This window comes from Panthera uncia (genome assembly GCF_023721935.1).
Source record: "Panthera uncia isolate 11264 chromosome D3 unlocalized genomic scaffold, Puncia_PCG_1.0 HiC_scaffold_8, whole genome shotgun sequence".
Lineage (NCBI taxonomy): Eukaryota > Metazoa > Chordata > Mammalia > Carnivora > Felidae > Panthera > Panthera uncia.
This window is the reverse complement of record NW_026057586.1, coordinates 77,420,690-77,441,145: the sequence shown is the minus strand read 5'-3', so window position 1 is coordinate 77,441,145 and position 20,456 is coordinate 77,420,690. Positions and strand designations below refer to the sequence as shown.

Here is a 20,456-nt window from a genome sequence, read left to right as displayed (position 1 = left end):
GGGGGGGGGAATGCAGGCAGCATGGAACAATGCCGGATCACATCGTAAGAACATTAGTCCGTCTCCAAATCTCCTTCTCTCTGACTGCATCAGGGAACTCTCTGGTGCTAACACATCTTTATATCTCTCTACCACATGCTAAGCCTAGTCCCAGGTTTGGACAGGCGACAGTATCCACAGGAAATGTAATACATTTATTTTTCCGGGGCGCCTGCGTGGCTCAGTCAGTTAAGCGTCCGACTTCGGCTCAGAGGTCATGATCTCGTGGTCTGTGAGTTCGAGCCCCGCATCAGGCTCTGTGCTGACAGCTCAGAGCCTGGAGCCTGCTTCGGATTCTGTGTATGTCTCTCTCTCTGCCCCTCCCCTGCTTGTGCTCTGTCTCTGTCTTTCTCTCTCAAAAATAAATAAACATTAAAAAAATAAATAAATTTATTTTTCCATTTTTTTTCCTTGGTTGCCTTATATTAATGGAAGTGATGCTGATTTTCCACCCATGGTAATAAGACACATTTCCATCCTTAAATAAATGTATTGAAATGTAAAAGGCCATAAATAGTAAATAAATAAAAGGAAGGCTGCTACATACATATGACAAAATCACGACAGGGTCGTGAGCGAATGACTGAATCAACTCGGGACAAATTAGCTTAGACAATTCAGAACTGTCAAAAAAAGTGGCAGCTCTTGGCCCCTAAAAGTCTAAGATGATTGAAAAGCATTAAGAGGTGCTACTGGGGGGCACCTGGATGGCTCGGTCAGTTGAGTGTCTGACTTCAGCTCAGGTCATGATCTCACGGTTCACTGGTTCGAGCCCCACGTTGGGCTCACTGCTGTCAGACTGTCAGTACAGAGCCTGCTTCAGCTCCTCTGTCCCCACCCCCTCGGCCCCTCCCCAACCTGTGCTCTCCCCCAAAAAAAATACTAAAAAAGAAAAAAAGAGGTACAAGCTCTGAGAACAAGTGCTTGTGATGAGCCACGAAATGCCCCCGGGGCTTTACGCAATTTATTTAATCCTCATATCAATCTTAAAAAGTAGGAACAAAGGTCACCAGGGTGGCTCAGTCAGTTAAGCATCTGACTCTTGATTTTGATTCAGGTCGTGATCTCACAGTCCTGGGAGAGAGCCTTGCATTGGGTTCCATGCACGGAGCCTGGTTGGGATTCTCTCTCTCCCTCTCTCTCTGCCCTTCCCCACCTCAAAAAAAAAAAAAAAAAAAAAAAAAAAAAAAAAAAAAAAAAGGAATAAAAAGTAGGAACTATTGTTATCCCCATTTTACAGAGTGAAAAACTGAGGCTCGGCAAACTTGGATAACTTGCTGAAGGTCAAATAGCCAGTAACAGACAGAAGTCCCGAGCCCAGCTCTAACCACCACGCAGATGCCTGTAAAACCTTCATTCTTCTTCCTTTACATCTTGGGGGTGGGTTGAATAAGTGGGAAGGTTCCTAGGATCTCTAACCAGCACAATCAAAATGTCCTCCTTTGAGACAAGCCTGAGATGTCACTTTGCTCTTCCCCTACAGTTGCCTGACCTCACAAGGATAATAAAAATCCCACCTTACTGCAAATTTGTCTTTTTATTTTCTTTCTTTTTTTTTTTAAATTTTTTTGAATGTTTATTTTTGAGGAAGAGGGACAGAGCATGAGCAGGGGAGGGGCAGACAGAGGGAGACACAGAATCCAAAGCAGGCTCCAGGCTCCGAGCCATCAGCACAGAGCCCGATGCGGGGCTCGAACTCACAAACCACGAGATCATGACCTGAGGCGAAGTCGGACGCTTAACCGACTGAGCCACCCAGGCACCCCATGTCTTTTTCTTTTCTAAAGCTCCCCGGACTCTCAAGTCCCAGTTCCCCTGGAGGTCATTGGTATTGCATCCAAACCCTAGTTCGAAGCTCCAGGGAATGTGCGACTAGCCCTTCATTCATTCTGCAAACACTCAACGGGGCCTACTGGGCCCCAGGTCCTGGGAACACGCCGGGAACAGGGCAGATGAAGCCGCTATGCTTACGGGGAGGGATAAAAACCACGTCAACAAATATCAGATCATTGCAGGTGTGTTGAGATGGAAGAAAAAAATCATTCAGGGAAACCGGATGGAGGGTATGGAAGTGAGAAGGAAGGGCTTCCGGACGGTGCAAAAGTGGGGGGCAGGAACAAGCTGGTGGGTTCAGGGGTCAGAGGTTAAAGGCCGATGAGGCCGAAGAGAACCACAAAGCGATAAAGACACGAGGAAGGGAGGAAGACACGGACAGGGCCCCCCACAACCCTGAATCTGCAGGCCCCGGGAAGCCACCGGAGGCCGTCACAGCCGGGATAGGTCAGACTGATGCTTGGGAAGCCCTGAGCTGGGGAATCCGCTGATGCCAAATGAGAGTGGCACCGAGAAGTTTCTGCACTCACTGCTGTTTGAAATCGCTTGATTCTGCCCTGGAAGCTTCCAGAAAGAAATTTTTCCTTTCTGCCTCTCCCGCCTACGAGTCTTCTCTAACGAGCGCAGCTGGAATGGTGACGTGCAGGTGTGGAGAAGCCCAGTCGCTGTCGTGGGCAGCACTCTGAAGCAGGAGCAGACAGTCCCATGCCACCGCTGGACCCCGCCCGAACCAGGACGGGGCAGGCGGAGCCTCCGGTGACCTCAGCACGTGTCCTGCCTCCCCCAGGCATTATCCCCTCCGGTATCCCTCGTTTGCTGGTCTTTTGCAGTTAGAGAAAAGCCGAACGCTTGTCCCTCTGGCCAGCGCTTCAAAGGGCGGACCTAGCAAGGGGGGCACAGCCACTGCTCTTGCAGAAGAGCCCAGAGAACTTTCACGCTAAGACACTTAACCCTTTGCACGGAGGTAGGCGGAGCACTGGCATCTACTAACTGAGTGGGCCGACTAGCCTAGCGCTGAAATGATACAGACCCTCAAGGGCAGGGGAAGAAGGAGCCAGAGAAGAAAATGCACAGGATTCCACCCAGATGAGACTTTTCCTTTCACTGCCCATAGAAGGGAAAACTAAGGCCGACCACCCGCTTCCAAATCAGACCCCCAAGGCTCAACCTCCAAGGCTCTGATTCGGTCTTTGCCGGGAACGTGGGTGTTGAGTGAGTGAATGCCAGAACCACCGAATGAGGAAGACACATTCTACGTCCCAAACAAGGGGTGTCTAGAAGCCTAGATCTTCCAGAATACAGCACCCTCCCCTCCAAAAAGGCGAAATGGGGTCAGGAAAATATGAAGCAGGGATCTGGGTTCAAGGTCCGGCATTATCACTTCCTGGCTGTGACAACTTGAGTAAGTTGCCGACCTGCTCTGAGCCACAGTCTCGTCATCTGTAAAATGGGGACAATCATAGTATCTGTAGCTGCAAAGAAACGTAGTATCCGCAGTTGCGTAGCCGCAGAGAAAACTAATGATATGACACACGCGGGTGCCCAGGATGATTACTTGAAGTAGCAGGTGTTGTTGTTTTTGTTATAGTCATTCTTACTATTGCTAGTTTGTGTCTCAAGCCCCCGAGACAGTGGAGGACTTTCTCCAGTGGAGGACTTTCTCTTGCTGAATTGTGGGCTGACTGCAATGCCTGGAGCTTTGAAACACCCACAGGTGGGACCTGGCTGGTGATGATCCCAGTCTCCTCCCCCTTGGGTGGGACGGCTCAGAGGTGTCAAAGGTGAGACTGGACCCCAGCTACCCAGAGCCGTTACCTGCCCGGCGAAGCACCCAGTACTGGCTTCCTTCCTTCCCTGCCTGGTCTCACTCCCCCGCTCCCCCGCTGGCATGGTCTGGATCACCTCTTCAATACACTTGCCCTCGAATCCTTGTTTTGAGGCCTTGAGAAAGAGGCGAGCCCAAACAGGACACCATGATCATGAAAGGAGGCTCAAAACCCAATGCGGCCGTTCCAAAGCTCTCACGCCAAAGCCGAGCCTCTACTCCCTGTCTCTTGCGGGTCTGCGGCCCACGGTCCTTTAATGAATTTGTTTCTCCAGGTGCTTCATTCCACACAGAGAAAAGGGAGGGCTGGGGGGGCACACAGCTGACAGCGCAAAGCTCCCCATCAAACTTGGCCCAGAGGAGCCCCATGAGTTAGCACCGTGGCTCTGAACAACGCCAGGCACCAGGGAAAGGTCATATGGGGTTCCCCAAGTAGTTAGAAGCTTGGGTTTCCGAGTCAAGCCAACATGAGCCTGAACCACAGTTCTGCCCTCCCCACACCAAGGGGACATCCGTCCGCCTTGCTGAGATCCAGGTTCCTCGTCTGCAAAACTGTAGTGAGGATCTCACCAAAAAATGCCCGAGTGGGGTCCACCAAGGCAGCACACAGGTCAAGGTTTCCGTAGACAGGCTGAAACACACTTGAGTGGACACAGGGAATGCCACGCAAACCTCACGCAGCCTGGAAACTTGGAAAGGATTTATTTAAGACTTTTCATTGAAGAAGGTTAATTTTTTTTTTTTTTTTTAAATTTCAAAGCTAACAGGATAAGCTTCAGTTACGCAGAAAAGTTGCTTTCGTGGGATATCTTGTTCCCCAAAGGAGCTGCTGGCTAAATGAGACATCCTCTCCGTCGGAAAGTTAAATGTGTGAATTTACCTTGAGGGCAAGATCTGGGTCTTCCTCATCCTTGTAGCCTCCCGTTCCTTCCCCCCTTTCAGTGCCTGGCCTGGGGGCTGGTGCATAATACATGCTGCATAAACACCACAGACACGGAAGGAGAGAAAAGGAAAGACAAGGAAGGAAGGGCAGAAGGGAAAGCCATGGAATGCCACTGACCGCCCCCGGTGTGCGGGCGTGAATGGTCTCTATCAAAAGGCTTCTTGAAAAGTGATTCCTATTTCTTATAAAAGGAATCTCTCACGGTTTGTGAAATGCAGGTGTGTCCGTCTCTGCATTCTTCTCTCGAGGTCCCCTCTCCCCCACAGTGAGGTCAGGACAGGGGTTGGGCCAGGAGCACATGGACTTGCATGGACCTTGCCCGGAACGGTGGGGGACAAATGAGCAGCTGTGCTGTTTCCTTAATGGATCTGTCATGGCCCCCAGCCTTCCTGTGGGGCAGACGAGAGCCCAGAGACCCGTGTGGCGCTGGGATCAGAAGGCTAGCCTTCCCCGAAGGGGGGCGGGCAAAATTCCTGCTGGTGAACACAGTCATGTCCATTTCAAATGGTTCACTGGGCAGTTGTAACCAATTTAACAAAGTCTGCAGCCCAACTCCCTGACCCTGACTTTGTCTCGTCCACCCCAGCTTGCTTTGCCATCCATCTGAGCAGGGCACAGCCCTTCCTTACTGAGAACAAACGATGTTTTGAAAACCTGGCTCCCAGCATCTGAATGAGGGAACGTTAAAGAAACGCCTACCTCTTATATAACCTGTTTTTTCTGAACAGCACAGCCATGAAGGGTGGAAACCATCATGCCCATTTCAAAGTCAGGAAGAATGAGGCTCAGGAAGCAGGCCACTCATACAGACAGTAAAGAGCAGAGTCAGGGTCATTCATTCATCCATGCACATAAAGATGTGATTGCCTTCCTCCTCTGTGCCAGGTGCGGGGTGAGGCCCCAGGGAGTGTGTAATAAAACAGGGCAAGAATTCTCTCTTAAATCATCTCTCTTGCCAAGATCCAGCCCAGAGTTCGCCATCCAGGTATGTAAACCCATCTCTTACTATTCCGATCACGAACATTTTTCCATCCATCCCACTGCCTCAGAGTTGCCGCTTTTCTAGAAAGGATCCCCTGTGGATCGGAACTAGGTTCTCGGGGGCTTGGGTTGGCAAGAACCACTCTCCCTCCAGAAGCTCCTTTTGAGATCTACTCCACCAACAAACATTTCCTGAGTGCTTTCTACGTGCCAAGTACCGTGCCGGCCCTGGGGGTACAGAGAGTGAAGGACACGGGCAGAGCCCTACCCTCAACTAGTTTGAAGTCCGGTCAGAGAGACAGGCAGGTACACGGGCGAAGACAACGTAGTTACATTGCGTGGGATGACGGTGAAGGGCCGGGTGTGGCACTTTGGACCTGAGGGGAGTCCGGGAGGGCGTCCTGCAGGAAGAGGTGACGGAGCTGAGCCTGAAAGATAAATGGGAGCTGGCCGAAGTGTGCAAGGGAGATCCAGGCAGAAGCAACACAAGGCGGTGCGAGCATGTGTTGATTGGTGGGCAGGTGGCCTACTGCAGGGGCTGACACTTCAGTGATGCTGGAGTCCTGGGTTCAAGGAGGGAGGTAGTGAGAGGGGCGAAAGGACAGCTCAGTAAGGGATGGCACAGCGTATCACTGGGAGCCTGGATTTACCCTGACAGCAAGGGAGAACCAAGGAAGGATTTTAAGCGGGGAGGCAAGGCTGGATATGCATTTTGCAAAGACCCCCTCCCCCACTCCCGGCCCCGCCCCACCCACTTCTACGGGCAGAATATGTACAATTAAAGGGCACAAAGCTCCCTCACACATTATATTCCTGCGTTCTGCTCTCCTTCTCCCAGGTCACCGCACTAAGTGCTCCTCAAGGCTTCTTGCAAAATCACAAAACGAAATCATTGCCCCCTTTATAGTGGGGCTTGTTTCACTGACTCCCCCAACTGAGCAGTTTTGTCTCATCTTGGTTCCCCTGTGGTCTCTCATTTAAGCCAATGCTTCGAGAAATGCCCCATATGCTCTCAGTGGAGGATATCAAAACACTTCTTCCCCTTCCCGCTGACAACTCAGTGAGGCTGAGCTCTTTGGCCCGCGACTGGGTAAGAAAAAAAAACGACAACAACAACAAAAAACCCAACAACAGAGATGAACAAGGTTGGTGGGGAGTGTTAACATATAAATCATACCGCAGGCTCCAAAAAATAATGAAAAATGATCAGGAAAACCCAGCACTTCTCTCCATAAGAGGATATACTGCAGGAAAGCTGTGGATTTATTAGCTGTTGGAGATGTCCCGCCCTCCCCATCCTGCAACTTCCCCAAGAGAGGAGAGAGTGACCACAGAGTTTTCTTGGTTCCTAGGACCCGCAGGTGTTCATCAGAACACAAAGACCCGTTTGCTATCTTCCTTTTTTTAATATATATTTTAATGTTTTTATTTATTTTTCAGAGAGAGAGAGAGAGAAAGACAGAGCATGAGCGGGGGAGGGGCAGAAAGGAAGGGAGACACAGAATCCGAAACAGGCTCCATGCTCTGAGCTGTCAGCACAGAGCCTGACGCAGGGCTCGAACCCGTGAACTGCGAGATCATGACCTGAGACGAAGTCAGACGCTTAACCGACCGAGCCCCCCAGGCACCGCCCCCCACCTTCGCCATCTTTCAATTCAAGAAATAGAGGAGAGGGTAGCAGGCTTGGGGAATGAGGAGGAAAAAGATTACTAGCTCTGGTCTGAGGTCAGGTTGAGATCAGATTTGCATCTTCCATTCTGCCTGTTTAAGTCAAGGAGAAGCAGAGAGGGGGCTAGCATTTGTTGCTGGCCTACTGTGTGGCTGGCCCTTTACCCACATAAAGTGGCTAAGAGTCTGGGATGTTGAGTCAGAGAGACCGGTGGTTTGATGAGCAGATCTACCTACTGGGAGACTTTGCATTTACTCCTGAAGGCCTCCGTTTCTTCATCTGTCACATGGGGAGGAACAGACCCTACCTTCCAGGGTTGTTGCAAGGATTACATGAGCTCACGCATGCGAGCTGTTCAGCAAAATGTCCAGCACTTAGTAAGCCCTCAATACATGATCCCATCAGCACCATCCATCACACTCAATGCCCATCTCAGCATCTAGCAGAATTATTTTTTAAGTTGTTTTCTTTACTTTTTTTTTTGAGAGAGTGGGGGGGGGGGGCAGAGAGAGAGGGAGAGAGAGAATCCCAAACAGACTCTGCACTGTCAGCACGGAGCCCAAAGCAGGGCTTGATCTCATGAACCGTGAAATCATGACCTGAGACGAAATCGAGAGTCGGATGCTTACCTACTGGGCCACCCAGGTGCCCCTCCAGTAAAATAATCATCCTCCACATACAACTGTGATTGGACCCAAAGTTTTGCACGTACTAGGCAAAAACTCCCATAAGGGACTGTGAATTCCCATTCTGATTGTTGCAAAAACAGAAATGTTTCTATTAATGGAAAAGTAAGTTCAGGCTTCAAGCTGGTGATCTCTGAAATGCATGCTTATAATTATATCCTGCCAATATCCTGTGTGGGGTATAAATTCCCGAAGCTTCCAGGAACTTCATGGCAGCTGCAGCATCGTGTTCATCAACTCCTCAGTCTTTCCAGGGCCAGGAAAATGAGTGCACCCCGTTGCTCAAACCAACCATGGCTTACTCCACACTTCCACCTCATCACCTGTGGCTGGAGTCACTGTGCAAAACCAGGAAATTTTCAGATAAAACACGGTATTTGGATGCAAAAACACAGGTTAGGAGAACATACAGCCCCAGAGAAGAACCAATAAGTACACAAAATCCAAATAGAAAGATCCAATAACAGAGCCACGGCTCATTGAAATGAAAATCAGTAGAGGCGCCGGGGTGGCTCAGTCGGTTGAGCATCCGACTTCAGCTCAGGTCATAATCTCACGATTCACAGGTTTGAGCCCCATGTCGGGCTCTGTGCTGACAGCTCAGAGCCTGGAGACTGCTTCAGATTCTGTGTCTCCCCCTCCCTCTTTGCCCCTCCCCTGCTCATGCTCTGCCTGTCTGTCTCTCAAAAATAAATAAGAACATTAACAAAAAAAATTTTTAATGAAAATTAGTAAAGTGCCAGCTTATATGGAAAGAAATAAGTGCGAGCGCATCCAGCCAAGCTACCGAAGGCAGAAGGAGAAGGAACGTGTTTAAAGGGCATTCAAACACTGGAATAAATTGGGAGGCTTGGGCTAGTTAACTCAGTTTTCTAAACTCACTTTTTACCTTCCCAGGGAAACGATTATGGGTCTCACCCCTACAGAAGTGAGCAGTGACCTAAATTAGAACACAGGAAATGTTTCTATTTGCACAGACATGCCCCAACCAACATGGGTGGGTCACCTGGGACATGGGACTTCCAGTGCTAAACCCAGGAAAGTCCCAGGCAAACCGAGATGTTTGATCGCATTATTGAATATTGTAATGGCACTCTAAAGTTGGCACTCCAGGGGCGCCTGCGTGGCTCAGTCGGTTGAGCGTCCGACTTCAGCTCAGGTCATGATCTCACGGTTTGTGGGTTCGAGCCCTGCATCGGGCTCTGTACTGACAGCTCAGAGCCCGGAGCATGTTTCGGATTCTGTGTCTCCCTCTCTCTCTGCCCCCTCCTGTGTATGCACTCTCTCTCTCTCAAAAATAAATAAATATTAAAGCGGCACTCTAGAACTGAATTACAAGTATACCACAGTCCCATTGGTTGGCAATGACTGTTTCACTATATAAACCAGAGGCAATTCCACCAAGGGCAATTCTGCTCCCCCTGGGAAGATCTGGCAATGTCTGGAGACATTTTTCGTTGTCACAACTTGGGATGGAGTATGTGTCTGTGTGCACGTGTGCACGCGTGTGTGTGTGTTGGGGGCGCTCCTGGCATTTGGGGGGTGGAGGCCAGTGACGTTGCTAATTATCCTGCAATGCACAGGGCAGTTGCCCAAACAAGGAATTATCAGGCCCCAAATTTCAATGGTTCTGAGGTTGAGAAAACCCATTATAAATGCTTGAACATGTCTCCCAAGAAGGATGGTTCAGAATATCCTAAAAGACAAATGGGGAACAAGAACTATGGAAAAGGAGGAAATGTGCTACATTTTCCAGAACTTTCCCTCACTTCAACCCACGCAGGTGATTTAGTGAGTAGGGTTCTCTTCCTTCTTTGCATTAATAGAAAATCCGTCTCTGCAACTTAATACATGCTGACCAAATTATTGAAAGATTCTGATTTGAGGGAATCCTCAAGTCATTAATGCGATTGGTGCACTCACAGGTCCTATGACATCCAATTCAGAGAGGTTTAGAAACTTCCCCAGAACCACACAGCCAGGATGGGGCAGAGCCAGGACCTAAACAGCTCTCTCTGCCCCCTGCTGTTGTTTTATTATGCTAAGTTGGGTTCCTTAGAAGCAGATCCTGAGATGGGTGTTCTTGTGAGTGGAGAGAGTTCTCCAAGAGAGGCTGTTTCCTTTGCGGGGGAAGCTGGATAAGGAATGGGGGAGAAGCTAAGCAAAGATGTGGTTTCAGGTGACTCTAGTCTCAGCCTGATCCCCCCCGGGGCTCTGGGCTGCGAACCGCACCACAGAGCGTGTCTGCCTTGAGGCAAGCAGGCTGGCCTTCTGTACCCTGCACCTGGCTCTGAGCCACCCAGAGCAGGGGGAGGCTTCTTCCTGGGCACCTTGGGGTGAGGCAGCCACAATCACCCAAGGGCAACCCCCCCCCCCCCCCCCGGGGAGGTCTCAGGTATGAACTGTTTGCAGCGGCTCCCACAGCAACCGGTAAATGAGGTCGCCAGGAAGGTAAGCAGACCGTCGGGTCACATGTGGGTGAGGGAAGACTGTGCTCTGTGACCGCTAACTTCATCATTCCGTCTTCAAAGCAGAGGAGCGGCTGCTCCCTGGTCTTAGAGAAAAAGGAGACTTAGCACCTGCCAGGCATTCTGACTCCCAGACCCCTCGCGTCTCAGGCCGTAAGAGCAGGTGACCGGGAGAACATCAGAACTCCTGGCTTCTGCCTGCTCCTACTTTCCTGCAAGAAGCGAAGGCCACCCTGATACCAGCACTGTCCTCCCCAAGGCCTTGCCCTTGGCAAGTGACCCACTCCAGCAAGATGACAGCTCCAGGGTTCAAGGAACGGGGCTGGATGGGGAGCGAGCGGTCCCTACCCAGGCTGGGAGCCACAGGGAGTAGCACCCACGAGTCACAGCAGCATAGCCTGGTGCCCTGTCTGCACAGAAGAATCGGTATTCCCCGGCCCCCAGGCCCCGCCCAGGACAAACAACTGAAAAATATGCTCGAGTCCTTCTAAGTCCTGATCCAGGCTTTGCCCGTGCCTGTGTCCTTGCCTGTGACCTCGCCCAGAACACCCTTCCCCCTGCTCCACCTGGCTACTTCCCACTCCTTCCTCAAGACTTCAAGGGCTTCTTTTTTGTTTTCTTAATGTTTATTTATTTTTGAGAGAGAGAGAGACAGAGAGAGAGAGAGAGACAGAATCCAAAGCAGGCTTCCGGCTCTGAGCTGTCAGCACAGAGCCCGACATGGGGCTCGAACTCATGAACCGCGAGATCATGACCTGAGCCGAAGTCAGACACTCAACCCACTGAGCCACCCAGGTGTCCCTCCTCCCTCAAGACTTCAAAGGCCTCCGGGACAGCCCCCCTGATGTGCATCATGTATGCACCCTTTCCCAGCCTGGTGCAGCCTGGGCACATCCCCCTACAGTAATTATTACCTACCTGCTTCACCCCTCCTTCTAGAACCATGTTTCTCACTCACACCCCAGTGCAAATCTGAATCCTCTGGGAAGCTTATTAAAAATGCAGGTTTCGGGGTGCCTGGGTGGCTCGGTTGGTTAAGCGTCCGACTTCGGCTCAGGTCATGATCTCACGGTCCGTGAGTTCGAGCCCCGCGTCGGGCTCTGTGCTGACAGCTCAGAGCCTGGAGCCTGTTTCCGATTCTGTGTCTCCCTCTCTCTCTGCCCCTCCCCTGTTCATGCTCTGTCTCTGTCTCAAAAATAAACAAACGTTAAAAAAAAAAATGCAGGTTTCGGGGCACCTGGGTGTCTCAGTCGGTCAAGCATCTGACTTCTTGATTTCGACTCAGGTCACGACCTCATGATTTGTAGGTTTGAGCCCCACATCGGGCTCTGCAGTGACAGTGTGGAGCCTGCTTGGGATTTTCTCTCTCCCTCTCTCTCTGCTCCTCCCTCGCTCGCTCTCTCTCTCTCTCTCTCTCTCTCTGTCAATAAATAAATTTAAAAAATGCAGGTTTCTACGCCCTATGGCCAGAGTCTGGGCCAAGAAGTCTTGGGAGGGACTCAGATGTGATGATTTTAAGTTTTAAGTCACTAGCAGTGACCATGAGCATCTGGAGGACAGCAACGGTGTCTCTTTCACCTTCGAACCCCAAGAGGTAGCACAGAAACGCCCCTCACAGCACACACCGAACCAGAGATGCTGACTGAACTGAACCCAACCCAAAAGAAGGAGTGGGGAGAGGGGAGGCTAAAACACGCAGGAGAGACAGATAATTCAAATGCTACTTCTCCACCGACAGTTTTGAAAGACGTCCCCCTCCCTTCCATACTCAGCCCATGCAGTAAAAGCAAACAAAACAAAAAAACAAAAAACACACATATGCACAAAAATACCTCGGTTCAAACTCTCCCTGCTTAGAGCACAAGCCACGGAATTCACCGCTGTGCACTATCCCGTAAGAAACGCAGATAGGGGTGGACGGGTTTCCAAGGAACCAGAACTCAGCTCTGCGGAAACCTGTGGAAGGACCCCGAGGAGGAAAGATGCAGACAAGGCATGAACGAGGGCTGGGAAACCCATCAGCACGTTCCTGCAGCTGAATCTGCAGTCAGCAGACAATACGTGGATGGTGCTGACATCCGACCACTTAGAACGAAAACTCCATTCCGCGCTCATGAACCTATTAGATGAAAAGTCCTCAATTCAGATAACTGCAAATTGCTTTCTGAGCATAATTTCCTATTAGTTCGCTAATCTCTCTATTCAGAACGCCAACAAGACAGCTGATGATAATTCCGGAGGAAGTGGCCATTAAGCCGAGGCAGGAGGAAAGGGGGTTAGACGTTCGCAAGTATCCTGGCTTCCTGGGTGGGGGGGGTACCCCAAAATTAATCCGTGAAGTTAGTAACAGCGTTAGCTTTCGTTTATGAAGTTCTTATAATGTGCCAGGTACAGACTGAGCATCTTACCTTACGTATTAGCTCACTTAATTTTTGTTTTGTTTATTCGTTTGTATTTTTGTTGTTTTTTTAAACAGTCGAGTGAGGTAGATATTATTTGGACAGGAGAAGAAATGGGGCTCAGAAGTGGTCACACAGCTATTCGTGGAAGAGTCAGGATCCAAATGCAGGTGTGTGTGTCTGACCTACAGCCTGGGTTCCAGTCATGCCTTATCTGTTTGGCTTCTCACACAAATATTACTGGAGAGACGATGATGAAGAAGAATCAAGTTTATAGCACTGAGGCCAAGAGATGAAACGGCACAAAAGCCTGAAAAATAGTGAGCAAAGATCGACCAGTCTGTAAAAACAAAAAACAAAAAAAAACAAAACCACAAAAAAAAAACAACAAAAGCCCCAAACACAAACCTCATGTGCTGAAATGTCAGGCTGGAAAAGAAAGCTTGATGTTGGCAAACTACCACTTTTTTGTAGAGCAGTGGTCCCAGGACCAGCAGCATCAGCTGCACCGGGGAACTTACCGAAATGCAAATCCTGGGGCTCCACCCCAGACTCTGGGGCGGGCCCGGGAATCTGTGTTTTAACACACCCTCTAGGGGATTCTCATGCACACCCAAGTTTGAGACCCGTTATCTAGACAAAGAAAATCAGCTCTAACAGGGAATTTGGAGATCACTCAGAGGAGTGCTTCTCAGACCTTAATGCGTGCAAGAATCACCAGGACAGTCTTAAATTGCAGAGTCTGGTGCAGCAGGTCTGGGCATGGTCTGAGAGTCTGCATTTCTAAACAGCCCCCAGGTGCTGCTGCTGCTGGCCCAGGGACCACTGTAGAGTCACCAGGGTCCAATCCAATCCTTTTCACCCAGGGAGTTTCTAGCAACAACAGAACCAACATTGCTTTAGGTTTAAAAAACAAACAACAACAGCAACAAAAAGAACAAGCAAACTAAAAAAGTCATTGCCTTCAGGGCAGATTCAAATCCATGGCTCTGGAATGCTTCCAGAGAACAGGAAATGTCCAGTGCCACAGACACAGCTTTTCCAAAGTTCCGGTTCAAGTATAAAGTCTTCCCTGAGCACTTTAATTAAAATCTTAGCCCTAAGCCCGGCCCTTCCTCTCTTCCTTCACTGCTTCCTTCTTCTCTTTAGTTTCTGGCACCCTCTGCACAGATGATCTGTTTTACTGGGTTGCTTACTGTCCCTCCCCTCCCCTAGCACGTAAGGTCCAGGAGGGCAGGGGTTTTGTGCGTTTTATTCACTGTGATCTCCCTGCTGCCTAGAAGAGCTCCTGGCACATTTATGGAGTAGCTGCTCATAAACAGCTGAGTAAATGAACAAGCAGTTCTGCCCATTTTTTTTCTAAAAAGCTGCCTCCCCATTATCCGTGCCCCCTCTGTGCAATGCCATCTGTCACTCTCTTTATGCATGCACTTCAGTCCCCCCGAAATCCATTTCCCTGTAGGTGCGTCTTTCCCTAAACCCCTTGACAACGGCGTCTGTGCGTTACCCGTTTCTGTCCCCCATCCAACCCTTCTGTCAGCCCATCAGTGTGTCCCAAATTTTGCCCATCTTCAAAACCACGTAAAAACTGCAGTATTTGGTTCATGGAAGAGTGAATCCAAACTTCAGCTGGTGACAGCAGTAAAAATAAAGCCAGCTCATAATTACGTACTAGAGATAGCTCTAAGCTCTGTTGTAGTTAACACAAGTACAAAATTGTTGTCGTTACACAAGTGTCAAAAAAAACACCGGAAGCATGTCGGAACTTTCATAGCAGCTCCGGACTCTGCTTTCACTGCTCTGGCAGCTTTTCTGAGAGCTGAGCAAAGTGGTGAGATCGACGGTAAAATCCAAACATGGCTGGAATGCTGCCTCTTATCTAGCCGTCTCTGCGCAAGGTGGAGTGAGGAAGAACGTTCTCTGACGAAACACCGTAATCGAGGGCAAGAACATTCCACTGGCTCCTTCCAGTAGCTCTATTGAGGGCACCAGCGTCAACCCACTTTGCAGATCAGAAAACTGAGTCGCGAGATGACAACAAGCCTCTCGCTCAAGCTCATACAGAGAATGCAGCAATTGAGCTGGGGCTCAAACTCAGGTCTGGCTGCTTCCAAAGCCCGTGCTTCTCCCCCAGGTCCGCCCCCCCCACCGCCGCCACCCCTTCCCCAGAGGCCTCCCCCAACCCTTGGCAGGGTCTGAGTCTTTGTTCATTACTTCTGGAACAGAGAACAGGAGCAAAGGCCACCTCAGAGTTCCGCCTCTAGGGCTGAAAATTAAATGGCTCAGGAGGTGTTCCGCCTCACTGACTCCTGGCTGCGTCCCTGTCACCTAATTACCTGACTTCAAAGCCTCCACTCCGCAGGTGTGAGGATGTGAGGGCTGCCGCTTCCCCTCAGAACACAGTGTGACTACGCATGGATGACACAGCCCCCCCCCCCCCCCCCCCCCCCGAGAAGCTGTGGTATGGGACGCATCAGACAGCCTTCAAGTTGGACCCCACAGCCTGGCCTTGGAGTCAGAAAGCCCAGAGGCCACCACCCTGAGGGCTCACCTGAGAACCAGGGTCTAAGGAAGACCAAGGTGGGGACGTGGGCCTCCAGATGGTAACAGTCTCCCCACCTCACCTTATGCTGCTGCTGCTGTCCCCTCCCCCCTCCCTCAAGGGACAGGATGTTGGGGGGCCTGAAGGAGCCCGAATGGGAGTTCCCAGCCTGGGCTGGACAAGGACAGAGGGACTCCTACATTCTCTGAAACTAAATGGCTCCTATAAAGCAGACAGAAAGATGCACTGAATATTACTGACAATTTTCTAGGGATTGGACCAGGGAGGTATTTCACACAGGCTTAGGGAGAGAGAGAGGGAGGCCAGGCAAAAAGGCATTTGTGACCTCTGACAGAGGACAGAGCTCAGAGGCTGGCACCGTGCTGTGTCCTTTCGTGCTGATTTACTGAATGCTTAGACCGTATTGGCCAGGTGTGACGATTATTCCTTTCGTGCAGATAAAGTGCACACGTGCGCACACACACACACACACACACACACACACAGGCAGGAACAGAAAGGTGAGGTGAACTGCCCAAGGTCACACAGCAAGAGCATCACAGAGCCGGGATTTGAACCTATCTTACTCTGACTCCAGAGCCCATACTGGACATCAGCTTTATTCTGTCACCTCCCTGTCTTTTGCCAGCTGTGACCTGGAATGCGTGTGTGGAGTTGGGGAGGGCTGTGAGAGCTCGAGAGCGACATGATGCCACAGAAGGAAGGGGAGTTAGGGGGTCGGGGCCGTGTGCCCGCAGGCAGGTGACTTCCCCTTGCCGAGACTCAGCGTTCACATCTGTAAAATGGGGAGCATCAGAACACCGCCCACCCACCCCCCCGCCACCGCCCCAACAACGCAGAGGAGAAAAAGAGGAAAAGGACTTCACAAACTCTAACTCAGGAACTGGTAAACTAACCACAGCTGAGGAGCCAAAGCCAGCCGGCTGCGCAGTTATGAAAATAAGGTTTTACTAGAACAAATACATTGGTCACACCCCTTTTTTTACATATTGTCTCTGGTTGCTTTTGAGCTACAAGGCCTGGCTGAGTGGCTGTAACAGAGACCCCTGGGTCCACCAAGTCTAAAATACTTACTATCCAGTCACCTAGAGAAAAAAACTGTGCCAACCCCTCATGTTAAATGCTGTGACTATGCAGAGTACCGCCGTGGCTCCACACACCCCGTAAACATCTCCGGCACCATCCGTCACCTCTGGTTTTCATTCACAATTGTGCTGCTTGACCCCTCGCCCAAAGGCAGAGGTTCACTTAGGACGCGGTTCTGAAACGTAGGGCAAGCGATTCTCCCGAAAGCTAGGAAACCAAGCTTCCGCAAGCCAGTTCAAAGGCTAGCGTGGCTCTAGCTGACGTCAGGCACCCTGAAAACACTTCCTGGTGCAGCCACTTACTTGCAATTTTTACACTTGAGGCCAAAAAGCATTCCTTTTCCACAGACTGTGCACGTCTGAGACATCCAGTACTTGGTGGAAAACCTGTGGGAAAGAGACAGAAAACGTTCAGGGCCAAGGTGACGGTGACCCCCAGCTGTCTCGCAGGATGAACCACGTGAAGGGTGAGTGCACAGGCCCGGGCGTCCAGCCTGGCTTCTTCCGAGGAGCGTGACTTCATCAGGTTGTTTGGGCCGCTGGAGCCTCAGTCTCCCGCTCTGTAAAGTGGGGATGGTAAGCAGGACCGGCCTCACAGGTGCTGGGAGGATGAAACAGTTTGTGCACGGCAAGGGGCTTCACAGTGCCTGGCATGTAGTCAGTCCTCACTCGATTGGGCTGGGACTCTACTGTCCCCTGGACATTCATGATAATCCTGCGTTCATTCAACAGGTATTGCCCAGTGGTCTGCTATATGCCAAGATCAGTTCTGGGACAGAGTGACGGGTGGGGGGCTAGAACTGCCCTCAGAGGACCACAAGGTGAGGTGGAGCCTCCTGGGAGGCTGGCAGACCGGTGCCCCCTCTCTGCCAATCAAACCATCTGGGGACCTTTGCCGGGGGCCTCCCCCTCCCCCCCCCGAAGAGCCGAGGCCTCAAACCTGAGTAGCAGAAGAGTCTCTAAAGTGAAAGCTCTTTTCAGACCGTCGGCTCATCTTCTCCCCCCACCCCCTGCCCCCCCACCACTTGTTGCCAACAGAAGGCAGTTTGGACGCCCCTGATATACAGCTGCCAGCCAGGAACAGAGGTGCGTACGATTAACTTCCAGGGGCTCCCGCGGCCGCTGGGGCGCTTTCTTCCCCCAAGAGATACCAGGCAGTGGCCGGGCTGCCCGAGAAAAGTATTGCAGGTTGCCGGGTCAGAGTTAATTTTCATTTTCAATTTTTGCCACTTTCAGCAGGAATTGTAGCTAATCTCCACTGCCTCCGAGTGTCAAAATGAAAATCAGAAGTGATTATGTAACTTGGTGCTTGAGAATTTTGAGGGCAAGGTTGCAGCCCTCTGCTGCACCAACTTGCTTGATTTGGGTCAGTCACTCTCCAAGCCGAATGAGGCGCAGCTCAAAGCCTCCGCATGGAGGCAAATAGCAACATTCTGAACGGAGACTCTTGTGGCTAAGAAGACTCCCTCTCCAGTTCTGGACTGGGGGTTGGTTGAGCCTTTGTCTGCCCCTTCCACGGGGCCAGTGAGTTTGGCAGGGTCTACTTTATGGGATTTGGCAGCTCTTAGGAATGGTGACTGGGCTTGTGGTCCACCCCCCTGGCCAGCAGTGTGGGGATGGAGGGGAGGCGGCATGAGCTTTGTAGCCGGGAGTTCTCTTTCCTCTCCAGTCCTCTCCCATCTCTGGGACCAGCTCTCTCTCTGAGCTCTGCCTGAGGTGACTCTGAGGACAGTGGATGGAATGGGATTTCAATTTCATTTCTTCACCAAGGCTGGGGTGAGTCTAGGTCTCCCGTCCTGGCATGGGGTCCGGGGTCACACTGAAGAGTAACAGGGCATCCCCAGTCCTGGCTCCACTAAGAAGACATTCCTGATGCCCAAGACCATCATCCTTCCTCTGAGAATCAGCATTCGAATATGAGGTACCACCAGATCTAAATTGCTAAAGCTGGGGGATGGGGCTGTGCCACCAGGGCTAGATGGAGCTAGGGCAGGGTCAATCCAGGGATGAAACTTCGTCAGGGGTGTGGCCAATCCGGAGGTGGAGCTGATCAGGAGTGAAGCCAATCCAGAGGGGGAGCTGAGCCAGGGGTGTGGCCAACCCAAGATGGAGCTGAACCAGAAGTGGAGTCAATCCAGGTGCGGAGCTGAGCCGGGGGCGTGGCCGATCCAGGGGCGGGGCTGAGCCAGGGGCGGGGCCGATCCAGGGGCGGGGCTGAGCCAGGGGCGTGGCCGATCCAGGGACGGGGCTGAGCCAGGGGTGGGACCGATCCAGGGGTAGAACTGAGCCCGGGGTATTGGGAAGCACACAAAAAAGGCCCTTCTTTTTGATGCCTTTCTCTCTGCGGCTCACGGCCCGACCACGGACGTGTCTATCACGTATTTCTCACTGCTTCCTCCATCGTTTTCTCATTTGGGTCTTAACAACTATTCTGTCAACATATTTCTTTGAAAACCTGTTGACAAGGTGCCATTCCGGGAGACAGGGTGCTCATTCCTACCTCGGGCCCACCCGCCCATGGCGATATGTCTGCCCCTGGTACCGCCCACCCCCACCCCCCACCTTATAGCCCTAATGCCACACACTGTCATGGTCTGTTAAGCATCTAGCCCTCGACTGCACCGCGAGCTCCCCAAGGGCTCCCGGCGCCTTGCGCAGTGCTGAAACCAAGGCATGTAAATTCTCTACAAATACTAGTGCAAAGAATCCATGAATGAGTGAACTGGTCCCTCGGCTAGTTCCCAGACGCCTCTGGGTACATAGAAAGAAATCTCTGAGCAGCAGTGTCCAAAGAATACAGAGTGCCGAGGTCAATTAGTTTGTAGAACCATCCCTCAATCGTGCAGGGCCTCAGTTTCCCTATCTGTCAAATGGATACGATCACACTTGTGCTACTTACCCCAATGAGTTTGTGAAGAGACTGTGAGGGTAATGACATAAAACGTAGAAAGTTAAATCTGGAAAGTCAAAGAACTGCTTAGAAGGGATGTCTAGTAGATACAACGTCCTTCCTGATAGGACAGGTGTACCCCTGGTGAGGTTATTCCACGGACCCAACAGGGCTGGAGCTCTGGGCTGACCTACAGCTCACCAGAGAGTGAGTATCTCTGAGTTCAGAATCCAATCTTGTCTTCTGGGTAGGGAGACCCAAAATTAGGCTGTACAACATTTCTCTTGACAATGATACCGTTTAACCGAGTGGTTATTATGAGCCCTTTGCTTAGCACTTTACATATACTATGTCATTGATCCTTATGACACCCTAAGGGTAGGCAGAATTATCTGATGAGAAAACCGAGCCTCAGAGAGGTTAAGTAACTTCCTTCTGGTTGCAAAGCTTTATTAGCCAGGATGCGAACACAGGACAGTCTGACTCCAAATCCCTGGTTTTTAACCATTATGTGCTGATTTTATAAGGGCCAGGTTAATAAGAAGCCGACATCTCAGTCCCCAGGGGGCACACTGAGGTCTCGCTTGGCAGAGGAGAGAGAGGCATGATGACATAGGAACTGAAGCAAAATATCTGCCTGGCCTTCCCCCACTCTGGGGGCCAGCTATCTACCGGAGGTGGGTACCGGTGCCCACAGGAATCCAGCCTACCTGTGCTTAATGGAGTTGCCGAGGTCTCTACGAGGGATCTGCGGGGACCAGCGCGGCACGGACAGTGTGTCTGCAGGGAGAGAAGAGAGGAGAAGAGCCTGTTACACAGAGGATCAGAGTGGGGCGGGCTCCGGCCAAGCCCGAGAAGGAAGAGGGAGGCTCTCCAGCTTCAGGAAGGACAGTGACCTACCACCATCACTTGCTAAACCAAAGCCAAATGGAACACTGGTTTAACACGTGTCACCTTGACTTCAGCAAGGTCCCCTGGGCAGGGCAACCAGGGAATGCCTTGAAAGAAATCAGCTGTGGAAAGAATAAAAATGAGTTCTGCTTCCATTTACAGAGTGCTTAGATTGTGCCAGGCA

General features: G+C 51.1%; 1 protein-coding gene across 1 annotated transcript in view; it reads right to left on the bottom strand.

Annotated features, from left to right (window-relative positions):
• KSR2 (kinase suppressor of ras 2) overlaps window positions 1–20,456 on the bottom strand; it is a 325,968-nt gene that overhangs the window by 88,274 nt on the left and 217,238 nt on the right. Inside the window, exons 4-5 of the mRNA XM_049619270.1 lie at window positions 20,092–20,161; window positions 16,795–16,878 (exon numbers count right to left, since the gene is read on the bottom strand). Coding sequence (XP_049475227.1) covers window positions 16,795–16,878; window positions 20,092–20,161 — 154 coding nt within the window. The remainder of the gene's footprint in view (window positions 1–16,794; window positions 16,879–20,091; window positions 20,162–20,456) is intronic.